This window comes from Papaver somniferum, chromosome 3, assembly GCF_003573695.1.
Source record: "Papaver somniferum cultivar HN1 chromosome 3, ASM357369v1, whole genome shotgun sequence".
In the NCBI taxonomy this organism is placed as follows: domain Eukaryota; kingdom Viridiplantae; phylum Streptophyta; class Magnoliopsida; order Ranunculales; family Papaveraceae; genus Papaver; species Papaver somniferum.
In genome coordinates, this window is record NC_039360.1 from 25,597,332 (window position 1) to 25,618,373 (window position 21,042).

Here is a 21,042-nt window from a genome sequence, read left to right on the forward strand (position 1 = left end):
ACATATTTCTATATATTTTTCTTGCCATTTAACTCATCTTTTGTGCATTAATTCTACATTTTATCCCATATTCTGTATTTTCTTTGTTTTCAAGAATAAATATTTTTATTAATTAATTTTGCATTTTTAGGTAATAAATAAAGTTTGGATGAATAGCGGAGCAGAAAAGAGCAGAAAAGTGGTGGAAGCCGATAGGAATCACGCAAGGAAGCCGCGAAGAATGTTGTGCACAAGACCAAAAGGCTAGAAGTGGGCTTGAAGAGGAAGAATTGTTCTTAAAGAAGATATGGGCTTGGCATACCCAAGGCCCAAAACCCTCACCCAAACCCATTTCCAATATCCATACCCGCCTTCATATTCAGCCGTCAGATTGGATCATCTCAGCATCCTACGGTCGCTTCATCATAGTGCATCAAAATCTGAAGCTCCTGAAAAACACTATAGCACCTAACTCCATCTTGAGCCGTCAGTTTCGTTGTACTTCCGCATCCAACGGTCGCTACAAGCTCCCTTGTATCTCGCCGTCAGATTGATCTATCAATTCCACATCCAACGGCTGAGCATCGCAAATCATCAAACTTGTTGTACCCGATCAACACCCAAACACCAAATTCCCTATACCCCTAGTCAAACGCCCCATAACCCTAACTCTATCGACTTCTTCTTTCTTCTCCATCTCTTCTTCCTTCCCCCGTCTGCAGAACCCGTACCACCACCATGTCCGCCATCATCACCACCAACTCCACTTCCACAACCACCACTCCCTGCAACTGCCGCGCCAACACCTCTACCTGTCTCACATCATCCCTAAACTACCAACCCATCATCACCCCCTAACTATCTAGCCCCCTATTCCCTCAATCTCTCACGTTTCTTCCCTGAAACCCTAAGCGTGAGAGGTTGATGAAGTAGGTGACCTAGAGATGAAATTGAAGCATGGGAATTACGCAAGGGAAGCAGAAGAAGTATGGGTCGAAGATGGAATTGTCTCATCACAGTTGGTGAGGTAAAAATCCTAAACCCTAGTTCACAGTCAATTTGGGGAAAATCATAAAAACCCTGATTATTGTTGAGAAGAGTATAGAGAAGATAGAGTGGGTGAAATAGGGTAGGTAATTAAACCCAATTACTGTTTAATTTGGGAATTTGTGTGATTTTGGAAAACCCTAATTTTTGGGGAATTTGGGGATTGTCTGTAAGCTATAAATAGAGCTGGGTGTTGTGTGTTGTAAAACTTATGCCTGGATTAACCAGAGCATCAGTAGAATAGTTTAGTTTGTTATTTCCATGAACTGTAGCTTTGAGGGTTATCAATCTTTTCAATTCCATGATTCTCAATTCAAATGCATTGTTAATTTTAGCTGTTCAGAACTCCAACATGTATTTAATTTGAGTGTGTGATTGTTACAATTTATATCAAGCTCATGTTCATGTTTATGTTAAGTTTGTTCACTGTTAGTAGTGGAAGTTTAGGTTAGAATTCATGTAAATTGAGCTGATTGAGAAATGGAGGAATTTAGTGTCCACTGTTGCTTGTGATTGATTGTGCTGTTAAAAGACAGTCAATGCTAGGAGTAAAACAGTTGGACAAGCTTCTTCTCCTTCCATTCCATTTATGTATGCCCTGGAACATAGGCAGGCTAGAACCTCCACCTAGCTCCATTAGGGACAAGGATTTAACCAAAAAAACAGCCACTGCCTAGCATCTTTCCTGTTCTTCTTTGTTATCTATCTGTTTTTGTGGCTTCCTATCACTGTTTTTATAGCTGTTTTTATAACTGTTTTGTGCCCTGTTCTTCCTTTGCCTTTGGCCCTTGTCCATTGTCTTTGATTTATCACTGCCATGCCATTGTAAATTCGCATCCCTTTTCCCTGTGTTGCTTCCATGTATATGCCATTGTCACCTTCACCATCATCACTGTTGTTTGCTGTTTGCTTTTGCCATTGTAAATATCCATGTTTTACCTTGGCCTAGTGCTCTGCTGCCTTGTTTAGCTCCAGCTGCACTAGGTCTTTTTGGATTTTCTGCCCTTTTCCTTCCCTGGCCTTGCTGCCAGTTCTCCCCCAGCTGCTACTACTTGCTGTTGCTGTTGCTGCTGCTATGCACTGCTTCTGCTGCTGCTGCTGCTGAAGCCACCACTGCTGCTGCTCCAGGTCCAGTTCAATTCTGGGCTACAAGTCCAGTCATTACAAAAGCCCACTGTATCTGCTTAGAAACCTAAGGCCCAACTCAGTTCAGTTCATTCAGTCTTGGGTTAATCTAGAAGCCCATTGACACTCAAAGCCCAGTGCACTTCAAAGGCCAAGCCTAGTGCACTTCAAGACCAACTGAGCCCAAGATCAGTTCACTTCATTGTCAAACAAGCCTATAATCCAAAGGTACCCTAAGCCCAAAGCCCAAAAGGCTTCATAGTTAACCAACAACAGTTTAGGAGCCCAAAATAGCTAGAAAACTCCAAAACACTCCCAGTCTCTGTGGATCGACCCGTACTTGCACGAGCTACAACTGACGACCGTGCACTTGCGGTATTACTGTAGGCCCGTTTCATTTCGCTTCAATTTTATACGCTTTCCCGGGCCCACCAGTGAGGAGCAATGAGGTTGCTGATTTCTTTGTTGGTGCACAAATTATGGAAAATGGTTTATAACCAATTGAGCTATAAAAGCAATTGAGGTATGTTTGATGAACTATTTGTAGTTATTGTAGTGATCAAATAATGGCGTTCTAAATTGAATAAACTAATCAATCTTAGAATAAATTTATGGGAAACAAGATATTAAGAATTATTGTATATGACAATAAACATGTGACTCATTTAAGTTTGGACTTATGAGATAGAATTTTATACGAACCCAAAACCGAAATAAGTAGAAACCTAGTCAAAACTAATGTGAATATCAACTCTCACCAAGAAATGAACATAATATTAATTATGGATTTATTTGTTATTCTTGCATGACTTTGCAAGGATATCAAATGTTATTAACAATGCTTTTCAAGCTAAGTTAATGTGAATTATGGATACGGTGAGAGGTTGGTATATATTGGTGTTTTACACCATGTTTGTTTTGATAGGTTATGGTTCAAAAGATGAACCAAATCGTTTTAAAGAAAGTGGTGTTGTGATATACTCACATCACTAGGATTTTCGGTATTGGTACGATCTTAAAGTTTACTTTAGGTAGAACAATCTTGTTAAAGATGTTCATATTTTCCAAAATGAGAAAGAATTCTGGTTTCCCCATATCTTGTTATTTACAAGACTGAGATTAGAAATTTGTTGAGTTTGATCAATGCAATACTACAAATGATATGTTATGGATAAAATGTTTGAGCATAATATTGCAATTTTATCATAATATAAATTGAATTTTGAATATTTTAAATATGATATTTTGTCATGCTTTTTAAGAAATCAATGAGTTGGTGATGAATATGAGCATGTTATATTTTCTTATGAACTTGGTGAATTCTTTGAGTAACATGTATGTAATGTTACCTAACTCATAAAAGCATGTACCTTTCAAATCTTACACAACTTGCAATTGGATGAAATAAAATATTTGAGAATTTTATAAAACATGTTTGCTGCTTCGAATAGCTTGTGTTGATATCAAATATGATTGTTTGAGTAGTGAATTAGGAAATGTTGTCTTCAAGAAAATTGTTTGAATTTTTATCCTTTATATTGTGTAAAAAGTTTTGGATTTAGATCATAAGTTCATTACATTTCATAATTTTTTTTGAACTTTGGATATTGTTTTGAAACTCTTGTTCGAGTCAAAAAAATTGTGAGGGTTCCATACCTTGTGTTTTACCAATTTTGATTTGAATTAGAGGAACTAGAAAAATGAAGGTGACAAGTAATTCAATAAGAATAAACCTAGAAAAGCATCTATGGTGAGACTAAATTTTAGTCATGAATATTTTGTTGCTTATAGTTTGAAAGATAACTTCTCATAGAAAGTAACTTTGTTCTTTAAAAATTTAATCTTTGGAAAAATAAATTCGTGAACCTATTATCTTTAGATAGGAAAACAGAAATTGTTGACACTTGCATTAATGTCTCTAAATTAACTTACATGCTTGTTTTGTTGATGTTGTTTCTACGATATATGATTTTTTATATTCATAAGTAGAAATATATACTTTTGTGTAAGTCAAAGATGAGAATATATGTAAACCAAGCATGGAAAACTATGTAGCTTCTACCATAAAAGAAAGCATATAAGTTATATAATTTATCATTTATATTCTGAAAACAACTTTAAAACAATTTGAAAGAAATAAATTGTTTACTTGATTCATTTGGATGATTTCAGAATTGATGAAAGTGAAATGCACAATACTCTTTGTTTTATATGCATATATGATTTGTTGAATTTTTATTCTAACTTATAGAATGAAAATGAAATTGAGAACATGCTTAGTTTACTATTTGACATGAAAGACTTGAATGAAGATGGTGTATGTTGTTAAAATTCTTTTTTCTTTGGATCTATTTCATTTCAATGAAAATAGAACTTTAAAAGAGATAGAAATATATATATATATATATATATATATATATATAGTCTGACCGTAAACTAGTTTTCACTCATTTGGTTTAGTGCTAATGCTTTTGAGATTGTGTGTGATTGCACTAGACATGAGTACGGTAGCTCAGTATGTTTCTTTGCTACGTGATTGACTATGTATAAGTATTTTTTGTAGTGGGGGTTTAATATATTACTTCTGTAGTGGGGTTTTTATATTCAGATTTACCAATCCTAGTACGAAAAATTGGTAAATTTTTGAGAAGGTTATGAGGTGTTTCAAACACACCTTACACCTAGAAATACACTATCTAAATGGTTACCGAAATCCTTTAAGGATGTTGTGAAGCTGATTGGACATCCTTTCAGTTGAATCCTTTAAGGGATGGGGTGATTCGATCCTCTATAGTGGATAGAGGAAAAGACATATTAATCCAATGTGATAGTACCGCGGCTATTGCAAGAATTGATAACGTTATGACAACTACAAGAGTTGATGTTATGAGAATGGATTATATAAGGTCTGAAAAGATCTTTCATTAGTCCTTTGACGAAAGGATTGATAAGAAGATGTGAATACATCTTAGGGATGAGGTTGATGCCCATTGAGATTGAGTCATCTATGATGGATACCCAACCTAGAAATAAGTTCAAAGGGACTAGACGAAGTCATAAATGATATGGAGATGCGAGAATCATGCTTTTGAAGAATTCATCCCCACGACATGACATCCTGAAGCGAGTAAAAGGTGGAGCTTAATTTTAATTTTAAAATTTTAAACTCTTAATGATGTTTATATCTCTATTTAGAGTGGGGTAATTTCATGAGTACTCTTGATAAACTCACCTATATAAATGTGAAAGTGTGGCCGCTTTCTATGAGAATATGGGCAGTTTTCTAGATCATTCATTAAACTGGGATACAAGCACATGGCCATAATGTGTTGACTTTAGACTTTACACTAGTATAGTCATGTGTGTTAAGTAATCTTTTATCTTCTAGAGTTCAAGACTTATGTTCACTCTATGGTCATATTTAAGAGAGCCTATTAACACTACGTAAAGGTTCAAGTCGCGAGACACCTTTGCTTATGCACAATTCTATAAGTTCTTGCTCAATGTTTTGAAAAATATAAGTGGGGGATTATTGAGAATATATGTTTTAAAAACATTATTGATTTCCAAAAATTAGTGTCTCATTTAAATGGTTTAAATGTGATAATTATTCTCTCTTAAAGATTAAATTTGTTTTGAGTTAATGTCAAAAACCGTTTTTCTTGAATGAGTTAATGATTTTAATTAACATCTTAATAATGTTTTCCAAAAAGAAAATTTAATTTTTCATTAAAATTTGACCGTTATATATTTGTGGTTTTAATGGTGTTAACTCCACCATAATAACATTTTCATATATCACTTAAATATTTTGAAAATCTTGAGTATAAATCAGAATTTTGGTTGGAAAAACAAAATGAGAAGAAGAAGAGTTTTAGGATCCTTTTTCTTATAAAAAGTTTTCATTTATGTTTCTTGAGTTTCACAGAAAAATGAATTTTTGTGAGAAAGAAAAATAAGTGTGTGAACATCTCTTATTTTTCTAAATGAGTTTCTGAGCAAGAATGAAGTGTAGAAGTTTCACATCCTCTCACCGTGCAAGAGTGATTGTGTAAGAGATTGATCTCGGCTGTTTTATCCTGGGGACGACGCGCCATTGAAGAACTGTTTGCACAATCTTAGGCAGAGCTGCGAAACGTCTTAAAGAAAGCGACCTAGTCCGCGACTCAGCCATCACATTGTTTTGTTTGTTTTTTGTGATTGTTTTGCAGGCATAATTCAGCAATTGTTCCAACACTGCTCAACTCAGATCCAAAATCTAAACTATAAATCAGAAGCATACCCATCGCACAACAGCACCACCAACATCTCCAAATCAACTCGAATCACTTATTTGTTCTACCAAATTTTCGATTTACTCAAACCCATTAGTTAGTTCTCATAAATTCATTCCCCTGAGTTTCAACCATCTCCCTAATCTCAACAGCAGCCAGTTCTCTTCTTCTCTCGATCAACATCATAACCTCACCAGAATCTCTACAATCTCACGATTCTCCCAGCTTCATAATGGTGTCGCCATCTCTCTCTTGGTTTCAGGTGGAGTAAGTGGAGAATACACAATGATGAGAGATTTGATTTTTCTCTGAATTTTAGGGTTGTGTAGTAATGGGAATGGCTATATCCACTGGTACCCAGAATGACTCTAGGCACCCGTGGATAGGATAAGGACCAACCAAATGACAGCCCTTATGTTGACTTGTATTGGTGATGTCGACTGTCCCGTATCCTCCATTGTGCTCCCGATAGCGCTTGCTTGTTCAACGACGATTCTACCTTCCTTGCTCCAAATGAACGCTCTTTTCTTCTCTTGAATTCTTCCACCAGCAGCAGTCGTCTCTCTCTCTCTCTCTTATTTCTCAGATCCACTTCTTCTTTCCAATTTCTCTTCATCACTAAAGTTGTCATACTTTTCAGACAAAAATTTGCATCACTAAAGCCGACATACTTTTCAGACAGAAATGAAGAAATAAAAAAATAATGAGAAATAATCCCTCCAACAGCAGTTGCACCTTTTTGCCTTTTAAGCAACGTTTCTTCTTCTTTTGTTCCAAATGACTCAAAAGTACCTAAACACTCAAAAGCAAACATAAGATACATAATTTACAAGAAAACATAGCAAAGAAAGCATAAAAAATAAATAAATATCAAGGTGTTTTAGACACCTATCATTATCATATTTTGAAAGTGTTGCTTAAATATAATCCAGAAGTGTTAGCAAACATGCAGAATATACCTGCACGTTCACCATACACTTCTTCTCCTTCAACGCCAGCTTCACAACCATCTCAATCATCTCACCCCCTTCGGAGAATCCATTTTCTTCACCGGAAACCACAACAAACAACAATTCCAACTTGAATGTCGATGCTGCGATTAATAAAAGATTATTAGGAAGAAATGCTGCAAGAGCAGCGAGAAAAGCTACCCAAGAAGGAGAAGCAAGTGATGGTGTTTTGGATACTTTGATAGAGCATCAGAAGACCGTCGAAAAACAACGAGCAGTAGACCGGCAGTTCTTGACTAGGGAGATGAAAAACATCGACAAACTCAAGAGAAATTTATTTCAGACTATGACAAGAATAAGATTTTAAATGCAAACACCTCAACAATGAATACCAAACAATAGATGGTGTGGGAGATGGATATGGACATGTTAGCAGAGGAATTGGAAGAAAAACGAAACAAGAGAAATTTGGAAAAACAATTTGGAGTTCAAGCTGAAGATGAGGATGATGAAGACCACGATGAAGTAGTGCCACTTAATTAATTAATGTATCGTCTTTAATTTTAATGAAGATGTAGTAGTTTGGTTATTGTGAATGAATTTTTTTTAGTTTTTTCATTACAAATTGTTCTAGTTTTTTCATTACATTAAAACTTAAACTTGACAACATCCATCAAAATTAAACTTAAGACTAGAATTGAATTGTTCTAGTTTTTTCATTACATTAAAACTAAAACTTGAAAACATGAAAACTAAAATTAAGACTATAACTAAACTTAAAAGCCTACAACCAAACTTAAGCCTAACATCCCATACGAGTTATTAGAAAACTCCTTAAGAATTTGATAATGCGCTTCTTATTCAAAAAAAATTCCTTTCCATCTTCGCCACTCGTATCGAGTTCGTATTCCCAATTCAGTATTGGTATCACCTCTAAGACGATATCGAGTGACAATCCTTTTCATAGCTATAAAATCCATAAGATCTTTTTTGATAGTCATGAATCGGAAAAACAAAGCAGCACGATCCCGGTTATGAGGATTACCTGCCTCTGTGCAGAAGGCATCATGAATTTTACTCAAATAAATCATACTAGGTAAACCGTTCATCCGTCGTTCTCCACCTCTCTTCGGGTAGTATATTACATAGTTTCTACAAAGGGATAAATCTTCATCTTCAGTAAATCTAGGATCATCCATAAATTACCCAGATAGTAAAGAAGTTTTTGTAGAGAAGTGAAGGTGTGATTTTGAAATGGATGAAGTGGAGAAGTTTTTAAGTGAAGGTGTGATTTTGAAATGGATGAAGTGAAGGTATATTTATAAGGATTATTGGCGATTGAGTTTAGACCGCTAGAAATTAAGTCTAGACCGCTACTTCTAATGAAAACCGTTAAAAAAAAACTTAAACAACTTCAAAACAAAATTATGAAAAAAACAACTAAACTTAAACAATTTCAAAACAAAACTATGAAATAACAAATGAAACTTAAACAACTAAACAACTTCAAAACAAAACTATGAAATAACAAATAAAAGTTAAACAACTAAACTTGACAACACTACTCAATTCGTCCTCCATCTCTTCCAAACTCAGCCCACATATTCGCTCTTGGATCTTCCCTTAACCTGTTATACAGAGTTTTGTTCTCAATATGACTAGTCATTTGCGTATAGTTCCTTGCAGGTGATCCTATTGCTGGTTGAATCTCATGCCTTAAGTCTTCATCTTGATGGTTAGTCCAATTCTTATTATGACGAGTTTCCTGAATTACCATGTTATGCATAATGATGACAGTCAGTATAGTCTCATGTTTTTCACGAGCACTTAGACCACGATAAGGCCCACAAATGATGGCGAACTTCCGCTTCAAAATTCCAAAAGCCCGTTCCACATCCCTTCTCAGTTCCATTTTTTTATTATTGAAATATGAGTATGAACGACCCATTTCACCAGCAGGTGGCTGACGGTAACATTGAACTAAAGTTGACAATTTTGGATAAACTCCATCTGCAAGATAATAACCATGAGTGTAGCGATTCCCGTTGATAGTGAAATTTACTTGAGGACAAATTCCATACTTTAAGTCTTCAAACAAAGGCGATTTGTTTAAAACATTTATATTGTTCTGAGATCCCGGGAGACCAAAAAAAGCGTGCCATATCCAACAATCATAAGAAGCAGCAGCCTCAAGGATAACCGTTGGTTTTGGTGACCCCTATACTGACCGGATTAATAGGTCGGGCATCCGACCCATACCCAATGCATGCAGTCAAGACTACCCAGCATTCCGGGAAATCCCCTTTCCTGATTTTTCTTTAATATTTCTCTAACATCCGCGTCATTTGGTTTTTGTAAATAGGTAGGACCAAAATGATTAATCACTGTTTCGCAAAACAACGAAAGATACTTGTATGCAATTGTTTTGCCAATGCGAAGGTACTCATCATTAGAATCTGGAGGTCTGCCATATCCTAGAATCCTTAAGGCCGAAGTAACCTTTTATTCAGGGCTATGACCTATAATATTCAGTGCATCATACTGATAATTAAATTGAGGTTCTGCCTGACAAAGCTCACCAATAATCTTTAGCACCAAATGTTGGGGCATGCGGAATCGTCCTTGGAAATTTTCATTAGAGAACACACAGTCGGGAAAAAAATAATCGTGCATCAGCTTCTCGTGCCATTCATCCCGACCTCGGTACGTATATCTTCTTGTGAACACTTCTCTTGGCTCTGGATCTCTAGGTATTTTCCCCGATGAATATAGCTGCAGCAAATTGTTGGTTAGTTCTTTATCTTCATCTGACTCATCATCAATTTATAGAAACGCCTGAACGAATATTCATTGTTGTTCTTCAAATCGATTCATATGAATACACACTTCTTCGTCAGAAGAATCCATTAAATTGAAACTAAAAATTCAACAGAGGATTAAATGTATAAAAGAATAAGATGATAGAGTCAATGAGAAAATGAGATGTGATTAAATTGAATTGAATGAGGTGAATTTATAGGGAGACGTGGAGGGAAATAGTCGTTACTTCATTATTTAATAAGCGATAATTACAAGACCGACCGGTTTTATGAAGACCGTTAGCGGTCTAGTCTCAACCGTTCGACGGAGAACGGTTAGCTCTCATAATGGCGCGGCCAGTTTGACAGGCCAGCTGGCACGGCAAATGGGTGGAACCGGCTTTATGACATTCAGGGACGGCCCTGCGGGTGGACGAGGGGATTGTTTGGATTTAGAGATGACTCTTACTTTCTCCAAGTGTGAGCCAGTCTATATTCGTGTAGTATGTTGTCTTTTCCGTCTCGGTTTAGAAGTAGAACCCAGGTATCTAACAGGTTAGGTTTTTCCGCCCGTTTAGACATACAGTCGTTTTCCATAGAAGAAGAAAACCACAGCTTAAAGCCTTAAACCCTTGTCTTCTCTTTCTCTTTTCTTAAGCTTCTCCATCCGCGCCACTTCTTTGCACCACCAACCCTCATTCACTCAGGTAAGTAGAACGCCGTCTGTCTTTGATTCTTCTGATTGAATTTTTGATACTTGTATTTGTCTATCTATAATATTTTCTAATTTCCCAGAAACCCTTAAAACACAAATCGATTTATATAGGTTTATTCTGAATAAAGCCCAAACATTGAAATCGAGTAGGCACAGGGTGTATATAAATCAGTTTTAGCAGTCATTTAGATAACAGTGAAACAGAATGAAAATTCAATATTATACTATATCGTTTCAATTAAAATTTAAATTACAAACAATATTAAAATTCAATATTATTTGGACAAACAGTGTGGTTTCATGTGTGTTGCTGAAGTAGTAATTTTGATGTTCATTCATTTCTAAGGTTTCAGATGGGGTTCGTTTCGAATAAATCACGCCGAGTTCGTATGACCGATGCTAGTTCAGAAGAAGAAAGTGATCCTGAAATGGATATGGTAATTGTGTTATTTCTGTTTGTTTGTTTTAGTTTTTTTAGGTTAGGTTTTGATTTAGAACTTTTTGTGTAGTACAAAGAGGAGGAAGAAGAAGAGGATACGGAAGAAGAACAAGAAGAGGAGGAGGAAGAAGGAGAGGATGCGGAGGAAGAACAAGAAGAGGAGGAAGAAGGAGAGGATTCGGAAGAAGAGCAAGAAGAGGGCGAGGAAGATTACGATGATGAGGAGGAAGAAGAAGAAGATGATGAGGAAAGAATTAAGGCACAGAAAGATGAAGAGATGGAAGAACTTGAGAAAATGGTCTCAGATATTCGCCAAGAACAACAGTAAGTCTTCTAATCAACTACTCCGTTGCAATTTTCTCTTTATTTGAAAGGTAACATTGCATGGAAGTATGGAACAAATCATGAAAGTAATTGGCGCGAGTACACTCCACACTGTTAAATATCTCAGTTTTCTCTCCTTCTCTGGATGTTGAAAGATAATTTTCTTCTTAGTAGTGGTAAATAAGATATTACTACTAGGTCTTTTGGATCTCTGAGCGTAGCTTGTGATGTTAGTTACTCATGCAGTCGCTTTTAACTATTTTAGAGAATGTATTTACTTTTGTGTTTCCATTTTATGTTTTCTGTTTCCACTCATATAGAGATATTATGAAGAATCTAAAGCATCACAAGAATGAAGATATTCTGAAAGGTCAAGCCGTAAAGAACCAAAAGGTATTAGTACGGTTACTTCACAGTTATTAGGAAGCATCTTCTTCCAATCTGAAGATTACAGATGTATTATTTATCCCACCAATTCTTATTCTTTTGTGCAGCTTAGCTTTGAGTTCTGTTTATACCTTCTTGTTCCTTGATTCTGTCTTGTGTCTGTAACTTTTTCCAGTACTCTCATTTTCTTACGTTCAGTAATGCATTGGTTTGTAATCCGCTATGTTTGTTCTGTTTCTTGCATCTGCATCATTCTGATAATTTTCCGTCTGTTTTGAAGGTTCTCTGGGATAAGACTCTTGAGTTCAGGTTCTTGTTGCAAAAACCTTTTTCGAGTTCAAATAAATTACCAAAGGTGAGCTATGAAGACGATATCTACCACAAATTATGGCTCAATTATCTTTAATTTCTACTAGGAAAAAGAGAAATGGTATTTCTGTCTTCTATCTTCTTCCTCTTGGTTAGTTTAATTGTGTTGCACTGTTTAACAGGAACCCCTCCGATCATCTTTTTGTGATTCTGAGAAAGCAACAAATAAAGCGTATTTAGACTTGATAACATCATCTGAGCAAACTATAAATTGTTTGTTAGAACTACAAGAGGTTAGCTGTCTTGTTTATTTCTTTATTACTAGCAATGTTATTTGAAGGCTAGGCAGTGCTTATCTGTCGTTATTTGAAGAGAATATATTGTAGAGATAAAAAGGTGAAGAGAGCTCCCTGCACTAGTTGAAATGGGAGTCTATGTTAGCCTAGTCAGTGTGTGGACATCTAAAAACCTTTTTTATATGTACTTTGGCAGGCTTTACTGGAGAAGAGTCCGCACGTTGCTCAAAATACAGATGGTATGCTATGAATTCTTGCAAACTTATCATAGTCTTAGACATATGGCATCAACATAAAGGACATTAGCTTTTGGTTTATTTGTTTTTAGGTTTCATGTGCCAATATATGATAGTTGAAGGATAATTACTAATTAAAAATTCTTTGAACTTTTAAAATTGTTCTTTCTCTTGCCTTCTCTGTCACTTAAGGCAACACAAAGGAATCTTCTAAGGAAGCAAAACAATCAAAGAGTTTGGATGCGAGGACTGACGAAGAATGGCTACCTATTCAACAAATGCATTCGAGGTATTCGGCTGAAAAATTCTTGTGCTACCTATCTCCATCTTCATGATTATTCACGTAGTATTTGAACACCTTAAATTGATAAAGAACAGCAGAAATAACTATCTTACTGTCATACTTTTTAGATGCGTGGGTAATGTTATCATAACCCACAAATCTATTGTACTTATTGCTTTTTAATTTAATATGTATGAGACGTGTAGTGAAAACTGTGATTTGGATTGTTTTATATCTCTATATGCTAGCTTTGTCAGAATTCATTGACATGACTACAGAAGCTTAGGACCGTGAGGTTTTGAGGCCTATGTAATGTTCTTCTTTACTATTAGGTACAAAGTTTTAATAAATTTGGGACATGAACATGCATGTTGTTTATTCAAGGGGGTCCCTCACAATTGTTGTTTAACCTATCCCGAGAAAAGATAATCGAATCTTTTACATAGAGTACTTCTGTAAGTTCCCTTTGCTGTTGAGTATTTTAATAGCCTCCCCTTCTCGTGGTTTATATCATGTCCCCATTTTCATGATCAAGGGAACCCATCATTTAGTTCAATCCGGAAAGAATAAAAGAATATATTCGTAATAATTAGTGAGGAATAAGGAAGGTATTTGACTAGTTGATTTTTATATTTAGCAAAGTGTTTTAAATGTTTGCAAATTCTGTATGATGCTGAACTTATATAAGTGCTCCGTCTCTGTTGGCGTAGCTCGTCTTGTTTCTCCCCTTTTTATGATCATTTTAAGCTTTTCTACCATCTTAAGGGAGCAAACAAGTGAAAAATAACGAAAGAAGTATTTTGAGTGTCATCGATATCCATTCTTCTTAACAAATACTGGGTGCTAGTATATATTTGCACCACATTGTTGTAACTTCTATAACTTCTCAATTATTGCAGATTCACTTCCTTCAGAAATAGCTCAATAGATAAATGGCAGAGAAATGCACAAGTAGGAACTGGTGTGGCTGGGATTAAAGGAAGATTGCATGCATTTAATCAGGTTGGCCTCTACTTCTTTGCCCATGTTCTTGGTTAGCGGATTGTACTATTTGGCTTACTTGTTTTCTTATCACAGAATATTAGTGAACAAGTAGCTGCTTACATGGGGGATCCAAGCAGAATGATAAAAAGCATGCAGCTAAGAAGATCTACTGTTGGTACAGTTGTAAGTCATAATTTACCTTGACTTTTGTTTATTTTGTTAATTTTTGGTCGTGAAAGGAAAAATCTTATAGAGGAAGTTCTAACCTGTAGAATACCATATTACAACTTCTGAAATTTGTCTTATGTTTCATTCCTATATAACTAAGGTTAACCTGGCTGATATTATGCAGGTTCCTGATGTGTGTGAAAATGGAAAAGAAGAGGTATTCAACTTACCTTAGGTTTTAACTTGTACAATCAACTGTAAAATGGTTATATATTTTTTTTGTTTTTGTTTTGTGAAGTAACACCATTTATTTTTCATCCTGATACTTTTCTTTCTTTGATAGACCACATTTAGTGATTGCAGCTAGTCTGTTTCAGAAATTCTCAATTTCTAATGCTCTTTTTTGCAATCCTTAGGATGCAAACATGGATGGAGACCCCGAACTTTTGGATGACTCTGAATTTTATCAGCAACTTCTGAAGGAATTCTTGGATTCGTACAACCCAGCCTCATCCGGTAAATTACCTATTTTTAAATCTGGTGGCCCTATTTTCTTTGGGATGCATTTTTCACTTCTGTGGATATGATGCTCAATTTACCAAAATGGTTGATATTTTAAATATGTCGCTTCATTCTGATACCATTAATAGTCATGAACTTACAGATATATAGATTATCTCTGGCCTAAATATAAAACTAACAAATTATATTATTTTTCACTTCCTGCCAGAATCGGCATATTATGCTTTAAAGAGATTGCAGACCAAGAAGCGAAAGATTGTCGATCGTCGTGCTTCAAAGTGCCGCAAGATCAGGTAATTGTCTTCTTATCAACTTTCCGATGTGATATTTGGCATCATAGTTATTCTCACCCTCCTGAAACTTCCAGCATTTATGGTTTATTAAAATTTTGGCAAACAAGTAGGGTAACTTGGTCGCCTGAAGTCATTGTACTGGAGATCATGAATATGAGTACCTTTTGTGTCTGATATCCATCTAAATTCCAAAATGCATACAAGTATTTCATATTCTTCATAATATGTCGATCATCATCAAGTCCGAGCAGTCCTTTTCAATCTTTATTTTGTTCTTTACCATATGCTGTTTCCTGAATGATACTAATTTCAGGTACCATGTTCATGAAAAGATAGTGAATTTTATGGCCCCAGAGCCTCAAGATCTCCCCCCAATGGCTCCAAAATTATTTGAGAACTTATTCGGACTGAAAAATTAGAGAACTTTTTTTTTTGATCAATGTCTGGTCTAGTCTTGTCCTGCCTTCTGGGAGCAAACGAGGTGTAGAGCTCAATTGTTTGAGGGCTCGTAGAATTTTGATATATCAAATGTAATGATGTCGGAATGTGCTCTATTTTGAAACCTAATAGATGACCGAGAAATTTTCTTCTTTTATTTTTATGTTTTACAAATAGATGAGACTGCAAAAGATACATGACGGGAGAAATCTGATTTGCGTGGTAAATGGATGGATACAACAAAAAATATTAAACAAATGAATGAACAATGCTTATAGATTTTTATCATCACAGATCCTCATAATGATATGCAAGGTTGAGTAGAGCAAGTCTTACGGTGGAATCCAACCTATTCAAAGCTTGGAAAAAGTGTAATATCGAGTTTAATGGATTCCAAGTTGGTGCCATCTACACTTTTTCGAGTTTAATGGATTCCAAGTTGGTGCCATCTACACTTTTTCCAAGCCATGTTCCATGATTTTGTGGAATGGTGCGTGGAATCCAAAGAAATGCTATTATGAATAGCATGCTATTCAGAATAGTTTTTTTTTTTCTTTTTTTTTTTAAACACAGAAAAACCACTTTTAATTTCAACTATGCAAATATATTTTAGTCAATTGACCAAATCGAAACACTGTTCTTTTTAGCGTTGAACGCTATTCCTTTTAGCTTTTTTATGATTCCATCATAACTCATAAGACTTGAGTTTCCATGAACAATTTTAAATGCTGAGGTGGCATGGAAGATGGAATTCTTCCACCATAAAACTTGCTCTTAGTAATGTGGTTCGATAGTTTTTTTTTATTCAAGTAAATCGATATATTCCTATTAAATGAGTCATACTTACTGTATATTAATATATTAATAGGTGAAATCAAATTCTACTTTAAAATAACAAGTTCTTCGAATTCCATCATCCATTACATACGAACAGTCAAAATCTAATCTAATCGCTTTTTATTAAATTTGTCTTGAAAATAAATAAAAACGAAGTATATATACAGAGCTCAAGAGGAGAGATGGAGAAAGAACGAACGAAAGAAACATCAAACTTGAGAGGAGGACACAAAACTTGACTAGAAACCGTAGAAAGAGATAGATGTTCTAGGAAAATAATACCTTTCATTTTAAGTTACTCCCTCCGTTCTATTTTAGATGAAGGGAAGGTGTTTTCATACATATTAAGAAACAAGAAAGGGAGTAAATATTTTCCAAATCTATCCTCATTAATATCTCCTAAAATATTTAGATTTTTAATTTTCAATTCCTAGATTTTGATGTGGATCTGGAATCTAGTGGATTATTTAAAAATTTCATTTGGAAAATTGAACTTATATTATACTTTATGTTTATGTATGATTCCAAAGCATGGACAAATCACGAGGTTTGGGGAGAAAATATGAAAACCTTCACGTAATTTAGGACTTGAAAAAAACCCTTCCCCTTCATCTAAAATAGGACGGAGGGAGTAATAAATTAGAAGGACTTCGTAATAATTATACTTTGCCATAATTAGCAGTTGTAGTATAAACCAGATAATAAAATCATGTAACCTTGACGGCTAACTTTATACTAGCTCATAGTTTTGTGGTGCTCTGTCGTGTGGGATAATACCAGCCTTGTTTTATTTTACTAGTTTTTTTAACGATTTTCAAAACCCATTAAGTTGTTATCATCTCACATATTTCCAATGCATAAGGGAATTTAAAATGAAAATAATAATTAAATACTATAGTAAATGAGTGACTAATGTGTGGACTAATGTGTACCTCGTTTTTGAGGGAGCGTGTAATTTAAAACATAAGTTAGTATATTTCGTAATTGCAGTTGTCAGTGCTGTGAGGGATAATAAAAGGAGAAAGGCTGTCACTAGAACGGACCATACAAAGAAGGGTAATATATGCATAGTCATTCCAGGTCCACGCATGTTGAAGATAGTAGTTATAAATTATAGAACCTAAAATCGATGAAATACCAAATAAATGAAGACTAGAAATTGCTGAATCAGCTGCTCCTCCAGAATGACTGATAATACCACTTATGGGAGGATAGACCAATACTTCGACTAAACTGAGCTTAATACGAGAAAGAAACTTGGTGACAACAACCAGAAAGACGTATTTCTTAGTCATGGAAATGTCATGCCAGGTGCACCTATCAGAATGTTAAGAAACCAATTCCCAAATCCACCTATCATCGCCGGCATAATCCTTTTTATTCAGAGGTATTATACGTGATTTTGCCTTTAGCATAATGTTTTAAATTTTATTAATCATCTACCTTGGTTTATTACTTCCACAATCGAAATGCTTGTGAATGAAGAAAACTTCTCGAAACCAATATTGAGAGTCAAATTGATTATCATATATCTATTATTTTTTAATTGGGGTTATTTGGTGTTTCACACTTAGAATTTGTCCAGTTTCATTGTTTGGTCTAACATTTGGCCAACTTTGGCTTTGGTAATTACAAGTAACGTTGACTATAGTCGAGTAGGTTAATACTAACCTTAAGCCAGTTGTGCATTCATGATAGGAGGATTTCAGAGCTTTCAAAGAATGACATGTCTAGCTCTAAATCTGCCTATTTGAGTCTCAGTGTCCCTAGACCTTCCTCAAATAACAACCTTTGGAAGTGCATAAAACTGTTCTTCAGACTATTGACACTGTTATTTTCCCTAAATGTTTGTTTTCTAATGAATTTGTTATGCATGCTTTGGTTCTACGCCTCTTTTCTAGTTCTATTTGGACCTCTTCTCCCATTTGTTTGTCTACTTTTTTTTTAACTTCCTCTTGCTCTCTTGTTAACCCCTAGTTCTGCTTTGTCTGAAGAATCAAAGATTATATTTATATCATGCGGTCTATCCGGAGTAGTAGGATAGTCTTATCACTAGTATGAAAAAGGAAAACCATGGTGTTGTTATTGCTAGAGCCAGAGCCATGCTTGTTAAAAGTACCCCTACTTTCCCTCACAGGGATTTCCTGAATGTCTTTAGTTCCGTAAAATGGATGCATGTTCCTCCAGGATGGATTAAATGTAACACTGATTGAGTGTCTGATGATATCACTTTGGATTATGGTACATGGTGTGTAATGAGAGACTCCTCCAATAAGATTTCCTTTTGTGCTCCTACTACCTTTGAATTTTATTTTCCCGATGAAGCAGAGATCCGTAAAATTTGGGCAGTTTTTTAAGAAGGTAGTGGAGTTACAGATCACTCTTGTCATTGTGGAAAGTGATGCAAAGGAACTAGTCGACCAATTTTCAACAAGAAACTTTGAGGGCAACTAACAGACTGACGCTCTTTGTAAAGATACTTTCCTTTTTAGCTAGTGACATGTAATTTTTCTTTTGTTCCTAGAACTTGTAATGTTGTTGCTCACGCTGTAGCTCAATGAGCAAAGGTAAACAGTAAGTGTGCGTTCTGGTCTAGATCTCAAATCTGGCTTCTGCCTGATGTTGAGGCATGCATGTTTGGATACCACTCCAAAAATTACTTTTTGACTTATGGAAGCAGAAAAGTCAGAAGTTAGTTTGGATGTAAAATTTCAGTACGATTATTAGAGACAACAAATTAACTTTTTTGTGGAGTAAAAACATTTTGCCGACTTCCGTTTTTGATTTTTATTTCTGAGATACAAAAACACTTCTGTTGCTTTTTTTTTTTTTTTTTTTTGCAGGAAAAAAGGAAAGAAACAACAAAGAACAGGAAAGCTAAGAAGAAGAAGATCTCACACAATGAAAGTGTTGAGCTATACAAGAAGAAGGGGAAGATAACCACATTTCAGAAGAGTGTTTAGAAACAGCTTGAGCTGCTAAGAGGTGAGTCACTGAGTTGGCTTCCTTTTTGACAAAGCTAAACGAAACTGAGTTGAACAGCCGAATAAAATCCTTCAACCTGATGATACTGTTGCGAATTTTCCAAGGATACTGATAATGCGCAAACCTGAGAGAGTTGATGATGGTCAAGGAGTCTCCTTCCAGAATAATATCTCTGAATCCCTTCCTCACATCCAGGTCTATAGCAAGCAATGCTCCATGAGCCTCCGCCTCCACCGCAGAAGAGAAATTTAACACCTTATTCTGGCAGCCTTGAAATTTGACATCACAGTCTCTTGCAACTGCACTACAAGCAAAGCCTTTTAGCCCTGCTGCTCCATCAAAATTAATCTTTATAACATTGGCCGGAGGAGGTTCCCAGTAATCCTTACAAGCTTCCAGTAAATCACTTTCTGTTGGACTAACACTCAACGCCAATATATTGCTCTCAAGATTGAACCAGTAAAGAGCTTCCTTTATTATAGCCTGAATGTTGAATCTACCATTATTAAAAATTATATTGTTTCTTGAGTTCCAAATGGCCCAGAACATGCAAGCTCCCATCTTCAATTTAGAGTGATCACCCCCTTCACAAAGCCAACTACTGATGTAGTTTTGAATAGTATGTCCTTGAATTGTATTGACCCTGAGATTCATAGGGGAAGCAGATAGAACAACATGAGTTGCCTGGCAATACAGAAAAAGATGATCTATTCTTTCCACTTCAGCATTACAAAACTTGCAATCAGAGTTGATGCCTTTTATATGCTTGCTAATGTTACCTGCCACTGCCAGTCCATTTTTCAGTATTCTCCAGAGGAATAAGTGGACTTTTGGTTGTAAATTCCTAATCCTCCAAAACTTATTCTAGGGGAATTCAGTATTGCGCGAAGTAGAAGGTTGTCTATCAGCAACAGTCTTGAAGAAAGATTTTGATGAGAATACTCTATTGGGATGGTGAATCCACAAAATTTTATCAGTGTTTCCGCTCTGCGTGTCTTCAGGTAAATGGATTTCCAAAATCTTCTGCACTTCAGATTAGTTGAAGAGCTGCTGCAGCTTAACTTCGTCCCATATATTCTCGTTTGGTATTTTTAAATCTTTTACCTTCTTGATATTTCCATGCACTTCAGAGTTTCTGTGGGGAGCTTTATTCGGAAGGTTGGGTATCCAAGGATCCTCCCATATATTAATTTTGCTGTCATCACCAACTTCCCAGCAACATCCATCCTTCATTTCTTCTCTACAAGTGAGCATTTCACTCCAGGTGGATGAACAACTGGTACTCTTTTTAACTTCCCAAAATCTACTACCCTTTAAGTGTTTTGCCTTCATGAGTTGAACCCACAGACAATCATAGTCTTCAAATAACTTCCAAATCAACTTTGCTATCATGGCTTTATTTAATTTCTGAAGAGATCTTACGCCGAGACCCCCTTGCTCTTTGGGTAATTCCATTTGATCCCATTTTATAAAATGCATCTTCCTTTCCTGATTGCTGTGACCCCACCAAAAGTTCCTTATAGTTATAGTAAGATTTTGCAAAGTCTTCTTCGGAATAATGGAGGTAGCCATGAAATACGGAGGAATAAGACCCAAGACTGTCATGATTAACACCAATCTTCCAGCATGGGATAGGAAAATACCTTTCCATCG

General features: G+C 35.6%; 2 protein-coding genes across 3 annotated transcripts; one reads left to right on the top strand and one right to left on the bottom strand.

The window, feature by feature from the left end:
- Positions 1-8,936: 8,936 nt before the first annotated feature.
- LOC113359186 lies at positions 8,937-9,287 on the bottom strand. The gene has a single exon (XM_026602859.1). The coding sequence runs from the start codon at positions 9,285-9,287 to the stop codon at positions 8,937-8,939; it is 351 nt and encodes a 116-aa protein (XP_026458644.1).
- A 1,404-nt stretch (positions 9,288-10,691) lies between these two features.
- Positions 10,692-15,724, top strand: LOC113355619 (putative uncharacterized protein DDB_G0270496). 2 transcript variants are annotated; one of them, XM_026598525.1, is made up of 14 exons: positions 10,692-10,880; positions 11,235-11,325; positions 11,398-11,651; positions 11,972-12,044; positions 12,319-12,393; positions 12,530-12,640; positions 12,840-12,882; positions 13,072-13,168; positions 14,062-14,164; positions 14,240-14,329; positions 14,499-14,531; positions 14,731-14,830; positions 15,045-15,129; positions 15,443-15,724. In XM_026598525.1, the coding sequence occupies exons 2-14, from the start codon at positions 11,242-11,244 to the stop codon at positions 15,546-15,548; spliced, it is 1,254 nt and encodes a 417-aa protein (XP_026454310.1). In that variant the 5' UTR covers positions 10,692-10,880; positions 11,235-11,241; the 3' UTR covers positions 15,549-15,724. The 2 variants fall into 2 exon arrangements, with proteins under 2 accessions (XP_026454310.1, XP_026454311.1); XM_026598526.1 differs by having other exon boundaries at positions 11,242-11,325.
- Positions 15,725-21,042: the final 5,318 nt, after the last annotated feature.

Excerpts from the sequence above, each read along its gene's own strand:
- LOC113359186 (XM_026602859.1), bottom strand. The coding sequence starts at position 9,287 with ATGGAACTGAGAAGGGATGTGGAACGGGCTTTTGGAATTTTGAAGCGG.
- LOC113355619 (XM_026598525.1), top strand. The coding sequence starts at position 11,242 with ATGGGGTTCGTTTCGAATAAATCACGCCGAGTTCGTATGACCGATGCT. Across the intron at positions 11,326-11,397 it reads GTGATCCTGAAATGGATATG|TACAAAGAGGAGGAAGAAGA; the intron begins GTAATTGTGTTA and ends CTTTTTGTGTAG. Across the intron at positions 13,169-14,061 it reads ATTCAACAAATGCATTCGAG|ATTCACTTCCTTCAGAAATA; the intron begins GTATTCGGCTGA and ends CAATTATTGCAG.